This window comes from Trichechus manatus, unplaced genomic scaffold (genome assembly GCF_000243295.1).
Source record: "Trichechus manatus latirostris isolate Lorelei unplaced genomic scaffold, TriManLat1.0 scaffold00021, whole genome shotgun sequence".
Taxonomy (NCBI): domain Eukaryota; kingdom Metazoa; phylum Chordata; class Mammalia; order Sirenia; family Trichechidae; genus Trichechus; species Trichechus manatus.
This window is the reverse complement of record NW_004443957.1, coordinates 4,550,244-4,558,202: the sequence shown is the minus strand read 5'-3', so window position 1 is coordinate 4,558,202 and position 7,959 is coordinate 4,550,244. Positions and strand designations below refer to the sequence as shown.

The 7,959-nt window shown below is 45.4% G+C and overlaps 1 protein-coding gene across 2 annotated transcripts in view; it reads left to right on the top strand.

Moving 5' to 3' along the window:
* SLC35F3 (solute carrier family 35 member F3) overlaps window positions 1-7,959 on the top strand; it is a 443,055-nt gene that overhangs the window by 311,335 nt on the left and 123,761 nt on the right. For both annotated transcript variants that reach the window (XM_004372808.2, XM_012554519.2), the window contains one exon: window positions 6,015-6,351. In XM_004372808.2, coding sequence (XP_004372865.1) covers window positions 6,015-6,351 — 337 coding nt within the window. The remainder of the gene's footprint in view (window positions 1-6,014; window positions 6,352-7,959) is intronic.

Below are 7,959 nucleotides of genomic sequence, written 5' to 3'. Positions count from 1 at the left end.
GGCACGCAACAACATAACAGAACTGATGTATGGTTTCAGTAACTTCCCTGATGCCCATGGCCCCACAGGACTCTGAAGCAGAGCTCAGAAGGGAAGCTTATGTGCAGTCCTGGTTACACTCCATCACACCATGGAGTACCCATTGTGTCCAAGAGAAAAACCTCCACTGCCACACACATATACCCAGCTTCCTCCAAAATGCTCAATGGATAGCAGCTCTAGCAACAGAACTGGGGAGGCCCCACCTGTTCCTCAGCATTTCTGAGAGAATTAAGCATCGTAAGCAGAGCATTTATTGGTAACACAGCTACAGGGAGATGCTTGACTCCACAATTACAGCATCTGGCAGCACAACCATTGGGCCATAGTGTATAATCTACTTTGCATGGCTCCCAGAACTGCTGGTTAAAGTACAGGATTAGAATTTAAGGTACAAGAAGATCATAAAACAAAGGGCTTGTTTGCAGGGAGGGATATGTGAGGAGGACATAGATAGTATTACTAGTAGCGACAGAGCTGGGGCAGGAAAGAGCTGGAGGCTAATTTGACATTGATTTCTTTGAGGCAATCTGCACAGCCTTTTTCAGTGATAATAGAAGAGTGAAATCAAACACAGGAATTGCTTGACTTGCAACTTATGAGGGGGGGAAAGTAAACAAAAGTTTCCTGCACTTGAAGTAGATTTGAGAGGCTTTTGATAAGGTATGCTGCCCTCTTCGTTGTAATTCCTTCTGTGTGAAAGCCTCTCGAGTCTCTCCAGAGCATAAACCGCAGAGCTCATGGAAAACTAGGTTGGACTTTGTAAATTAGATGGTGCGTGGTATGGAACACATTTGCTGCATTTCAGATAGTGGGGAATAAAAATGTCTGCTAACCAAATTTATTATGTAGCTCCATATATATTCAACTAACTGTATCCCGTTGTTATGGACATTGGAGCTTTCACTTCCTAAATAAGGTAGGGTCAACATCTGAATTTGCTCCAGTGCCTTGAGCCAATCTAGCAATTTCTCCCAATACATGTCTAATAAAGCAAGATTTGAAGTGGAGGGAGTTATTGGGGTGGGGGTTGCATAAAGAGGTGGCAGTGGATTTCAGTCTCCCCGTCTTCTTCCCTGTCCCTCTATCAGTTGCTGTCTTAGTTATCTAGTGCTGTAACAGAATATACCACAAGTGGATGGCTTTAACAAAGAGAAATTTATTCTCTCACAGTCTAGGAGGCTGAAGTCCGAATTCAGGGTGCCAGCTCCAGGGAAAGGCTTTCTCTCTCTGTTGGCTCTGGAGGAAGGTCCTTGCCATCAATCTCCCCCGGGTCTAGGAGTTTCACAGCAGAGGGACCCCAGATCCAAAGGACACACTTTACTCCTGGCACTACTTTCTTGGTGGTATGAGGTCCCTTTTCTCTCTACTCGCTTCTCTCTTTTATTTTTCAAAGGAGATTGACTCAAGATACAATCTAATCTTGTAGACTGAGTCCTACCTCATTAACATATCTGCCTGTAATCCTGCCTCATTAACATCATAGAAGTAGGATTTACAACACATAGGAAAATCATATCAGATGACAAAATGGTAGACAATCACACAATATTGGGAATTATGGCCTAGCCAAGTTGACACACATTTTTGGGGGACACAATTCAATCCATAACAGTTGCCATCAAGTCAGCTCCAACTCATGATGACCCCACGTGTGTCAGAGTAAAACTGTGCTCCATAGAGTTTTCAGTAGCTGGTTTTTTGGAAGTAGATCACTAGGCCTTGTTGTCAAGGTGCCTTTGGGTGGACTTGAATCTCCAACCTTTCAGTTAGCAGCCGAGCATATGAACCGTTTGCACCAGCCAGGGACTGCCTGCCCCTCTACAGATCATGTGTATTCCCAACCTGCAACTCTGCTCCTCCTTTTACTTACAGCCAATTTATCCTTTGAAGCCCAGGCCAAGCCTCTGACTCCAATTCTTTTGACTATTATTACAGCCTGTGCTGGTCATTCTCTCTTCAGAATTCCTGTTATACTAATATTCTGAATCTTTCAGTGTTGCACATAATTGTTCTGTTTTGTCACACCCAGACTGACTATATGCTGCTGAAGAATAGTAATTGTGTTTTATATGTATTTATTGACCGCCCAGAGCTCTTAGCCCAGGGCAGACACTTGCTCTCTGCCTGGCTGATTGAAGTGCTCCTGGGATGCATGCCCTGGACACAGCCCTGTGAGGTTTATAAAGTTCATGCCATTATGTATTAAGGTAAAAAAAGAAATGCAGGATGAAAACATAATGCAATCGCAGTTTTGCTGGGTGAGTGGCTGTGTAAGTGTATCCAAGTGTGGTGGTGGCACAGATGTGTGGGGTGTGTAGGTGCGGGTGTGTATGTGGGGGTGTGTGTGGGTGTGGTGTGTATGTGTGTGGTGTGTGCATGAGTGTGGCATGTGAGTATGTGTCGGTGTGGTGTGTGAGTGTGGGTATGGTGTGTGTGCATATGTGTGGGGGATGTGTGAGTGTAGTGGGTGTGGTGAATGTTGTGAGTGTGTGTGCTATGTATAGTGTGTGTACTATGTGTGGTGAGTGTGTGGTGAGTGAGTGTGTGTGTGTGTGTGACATGAAGACAAATAAGACTGGAGAAAATGCAGCAAAATGTTAATAGTGATATCTCTGGTTGATAAGGTGGTGGTTGTTAGGTGCTGTCGAGTTGGCACCAACTTATAGCAACCCTAGAGGACAGAGTAGAGCTGCCCCATAGGGTTTCCAAGGAGCACCTGGTGGATTTTAACTGCCAACCTTTTGGTTAGAAGCTGAGCTCTTAACCACTACACTACCAGGGCTCCAGTTGCTATTTTGTAAGAATATTTCTAAGTTCACATGAGGTAGGAGGTAAACTTAGGAGCACTAAGTGAGGTAATGAAATTGATAATAAGTGATTATTATTATAGGAGGCTCAGCACAGTGAAATGAAAGGCTTGCACTGAATCAGCTTTGGTTGGTTTTGATGACAGTGTTTCCCAAAGTGTGTTCCAAGGGACAGTAGACCTACCACAAGGTGTTACACATTTAAATAATTTGAGGAGCACCTCATTCTATAGCTGTCTCTTGAAAAGTAACCCTGTCTTTTAGGCCTGAATATTCCTACAATGAAAGAACCTATCTTTGTTCTACCTAGTGTTTTCCAAACATAACTGACCATGGAATCCTTTTTTTCTTATAATGCCTATTAACTGCATTACTTCTTGAGAAACATTGTTCTATCTTATGTATTAATCATTATTTTTAAATAATGGATTATTGATTTTAGTTTTGAATGTCTTTGTTTGTGTACTATTAATGTTTCCTTTGGTTAATGATACGGAGTGGTTACAAAGTTAGAGAATAATTCCTTTAATCCAAGCCCATAGGAGCACTTTAGCAATGCAAAATTACATGATTTGGTGATTTTTCTCCTGAATTGTAACAGCTATGCAGGATCAATCATTGCTTAGTTCTTTAAAGTTTTAAGACTTTATTTTCCATAATGAAAACACTAACTGAAGAAACACGTTGTGAACCTGAATTTATTCCATCTCCTCGGGAGTCCATTCTAAGTGGGAAATTAGTACTGTAAAACTGTGTTTCATTTCGACACGGGTTTTTTGTTGCATTTCCACAAATATCTTTTCAATATGAGTTTTTGGCAGTGATGCTGATAGTTGAGACACCCCCTTTCTGCCAACACTCCTTGCAAATTATCCCAATCATGACAGTTGCAGAGGCTAATCCGAAATGGCAGGTGATCAGTGTGTACACTGAAATGTGTTGGCTTCTGTTTGAAATGGAATTTGCTTTAAATTATGGGAATTCACTGTGGACAAAATCAAGGGAGGACATATGCAAACGGATAACAATCTGTCTTGCTTTTGACCCTCCTCAGCTTCACCCTGCCCTTAGCCTAGGCTGGGAACAGACAGCTTGTCTGAAGCTCAAAGGAGGTCAAATATGTGGTTTTCCCAAGGCTGTCCAACTAGGATATGCACACATGAAAAGGAAGAGAAGTGGGGAGATTAAATATTAACAAAACAGGTAATGAAGCACACTATGTTGTTGTTGTTAGCTGCCATCAAGTCAGCTCCGACTCATGGCGACCTTCTGTATGAAATGTTGCCTGGTCCTACGTCATCCCCACGATCACTGGTATACTCAAGTCCATTACTGCAGCTATTGTATCAATCCATCTCATTGAGGGTTTCCCTCATTCTCGTTGGCCCTCTACCAACCACGATATCCTTTTCTAGCGATTGGTCTTTTTTGATGACATATCCAAATGAAGCAAATCGAAGTCTCCCCATCATCACTTTTAAGGAACATTCTGGTTGTATTTCTTCTAAAACTGATTTGTTCATTCTTTTGGTAGTCCACAGCATATTCGATATTCACCCATAGTTCGAACGCATCAATTCTTCTTCGGTCTTCCTTTTTCACTGTCCATCTTTTGCATGTATATGAGGCGATTGAAAATACCATGGCTTGAGTCAGATGCACGATACAGATAGTGTCAATTGGGATTTAGACCAGCAAAGCCCTGCAAACAGGATTTGGGCCAGTAAAGTAAAGTACATTCTCTCTCCTTGACTAGCTACATAATAGTATGTTTACCTTTGGCTAAAACAGATACGGCCAGGGCTGGTGTTTAATGATATGATTAGCTAACATCTGTATAATAGGCTATCAGGATTTACCTCACAGGATGATTATGTTTCAGAAAGTATGCTATACAAAACTCAGTTGCAGTGATTGGATATCAACATTATTAAAGTTATTTATGTAAGATATTGTTTAAATAAAATACACAGAGCACGTTTGACCTCTATACATTCTGTACTCATTTCCTGTGCCCTAAAGTGGAGATGGCCTCTTATCATTCATGTGGCCCACTCAGCTAAGTGCCAGGTGGAACATACAAAAGACAAGTACGTTGCCTTCTGGAAATTTGCATCTGTCTCTCATTACACACTACACAGGCAAGAAGGCTGTGTTTAAATTTCCAGCTGACTGGCACACACACAATCATGAATGAAAAACAAACAGTAGAAATAACGCCTTTTGTGCCTTCCCATGGCCTGAGGGAACGGCACTGCTCACAGAGCCACACTTTGGCTGAGCCTGGTTTCCAGAAGTAAAGCGGCTCTAGAATGCAGTGTCCTGACCTCTCACAATGGCAGCTGCTAGACTTGTGGTTTTTAAGTAGACCTTTGAGGTGGGATGGGAGGAGATCAGCAGGAAGCAGATTTAAAAAAAAAAAAAAAGAAAAAAGAGGGGGCGGGTCTATTGTTGCTGTATATGCAAAATACATAGCATTGTGGCACCTAAGCCTTTAAGTAGCAGGAGCAAGGAGCTCTTAGGGGTCAAGGCCTATGACACCCTCCTCTAGGAATCCCCAACACCCAATAAACAGGTCAGTACACCTGAGCTGAAATAAACTATGGTGAAAGCATTTCAGCCACTCTGTGTGTTCTGGAGCCCTGGTGGCCTAGTGGTTTAAGAGCTTGGCTGCTAACCAAAGGTTGGCAGTTCAAATCCACCAGCTGCTCCTTGGAAACCCCATAGGGTATCTACTGTGTCCTATAGGGTCACTATGAGTCGGAATCAGCAACAGGATTTTTGTGTTCTAGAGAAAGGCTCCCAAACTAAGGTGCACACTGGATCACCTGTTAAAATGCAGATTCAGTAGGTGAATCATCTAGAGTGGGGCTTGAGAATCTGCATTTCCAGTGAGCTCCCCAGTGGTGCTGATGCTGCTGGCCAGGACCGGACTTTGAGTATAAAGGTTCTGGTGGATAAGAAAAGCTGTGAGAGCAGTTCTGTTGAAATTTTGCATGACACTGCTGTCCCGGAGACTGCCTTCATTTCCACTTCCCCCGCAGGGGGCTAGGCTTGATAGTGGCGGAAGGTCAGCTGCGCGCTTGCTTCCTACACCCCCTCCTCGCCCTGGTGGGGATGTGTTGGTCTGGGGCTCTTGCTAACGGCAGTCTCTCTTCTCTGCAGGGGAGGAGCGGCCCCGGGACTCCCCGGCCCAAGCGGCGGCGGCGGCGGAGGCCCAGGCGGCGTCCGGGACAGAGGCCGGCGGGAGGACAGGCCGCTTCTGCTGGCGGTGCTCGCGCGCGCAGCTCAGGAAGGCCTTCTGGGGCGTGGCGGTGGTGCTGTGCGTGTGCGCCTCCTGGGCCGGCTCCACGCAGCTCGCCAAGCTCACCTTCAAGACGTTCGACGCGCCTTTCACCCTCACGTGGTTTGCCACCAACTGGAACTTTCTGTTCTTCCCACTGTACTACGCGGGGCACGTCTGCAAGACAGCTGAGAAGCAGTCTTTGAAGCAGAGATACAGGTAGGCGCTTCCTGGCCCCCAGCCTCCTTCTCTGAGGGTGCTCTCCTGCCTCTGGCGGCGGGGCGCTTTGAAGAGCCACGTGGGAAGGAGCCGGAGATGTCACAGTGAATGCACCTGCTGCTTTGGAGTGGGGGTGGGGGTGGGGGGAGGGTGGCAGGATCCTCCCTCTACTCTCAGGGTTTTGAAGTCCTTGTTCCTCTGTCTCCTGGCCCACTGCCCTTGGAGTACCTTTATATGAAGCATGAGAATGTAGCATCTTCTGGGGATGACCCATGGCAGGTCCCCAGGAAGCAATGGGAGCTCGTTACCCCTCATCAGACATGAGAGGCGTCACCAGCGTGGGTGAGGACTGGGAGTCTGCGGAGCCCAGTGATTTGGCTGTTTCCTGTCGCGTAGTTTCCCTCATGGAGATGCTCATTGCAAAGACTCCATTACTCATTTGCTTTCCAATCCAGGACGGTCCTCCTCCTTGTATGTAATTGTATGAGTCTGATATCTGGAAGTGCGGGCATCACACCCAGAGCAGTGTCTGGACTTTGTTGAATGTATTTTTTCATACTGGGTGCACTGAAATGATGTTCCTTTTAAAACCATGCGTAAAGTCCCAGCTCCAACCCCTACCTCCGTATGGAACAGGGATCTCCCACCTTCCTGGGGAGTCACATTGTTAGTGTTCAGTCCAGTGCTCATATGTGCCCATTACTGGGTCTTGAGGTGCCCCAGGTGGTGGCCCGATGTGGGCTATGTCAAAGGCTTCCCACTAGTCCACCTCAGGTTGAGTCAGAAAAGCCCAGGAGAGAGTGCTGACCAAAGGGACACCATAGGCCCTGGAAACTTACCTTTTGTCAGTCCCAGAGGTGGGGGAAAAAAAAATCAAAAGTTGAAGATTCTTCACTCCTTCATCTCTGCCTTCTTCCCCCACTCCACCTTCATTTTTCATCCCCCACCAAACTCATACACATATAAAATTGCTATCCATTACTATCCATTATGTCCATTACTATCTGCTTTAATTCTCCACCCTGCTCCAAAGTTGCGCCTTAGAAGTCATAAGATAACTTAAAACATCGTGGTGAGTTTCTGTGGGTGTAAGGAGCAAAAGACGTTTGGGGACAGACTCTGATCAGAATTGCTGTGTGGTGATCAGCCATCATGTCCTTCTACAGTTATAGTTGGAGGTATGGGTGCAACATTTGCTTAACCTTCAGAGAGATTTGGTCTGGCTCCTTTAAAAGACTGGGTTGTAAGCCAGAGGACTAATTCCTCTAAAGGAAGAGGCTCTGATAGACTTGGACTGAGTCACAGAGGCCAGCCTCTCATCCCCTTAGTGAAAAGGATTCAGAGCAAATGCTGGAGATGAGGCTGCAGGGCATGGTGCCCCACCGAGGCCTGGGCATTCTCAAGGTTGACTTAAACCAACTGTTCATGGAGAAGTGGAAGCTGTTAAAGAGGCATTTAACACAATTCTTCTGAATAGCAGCCAAAAAATGGACAGATAGGGCCCAAGATTGTTCCAAAGGCAAGAAGAGAATAATGGCCTGCTTGTAGTCAAAGAGGAAAGCAGATAGTGAGTAATGACGTTGGCCATGAGTGTATTCAATTTGTAAT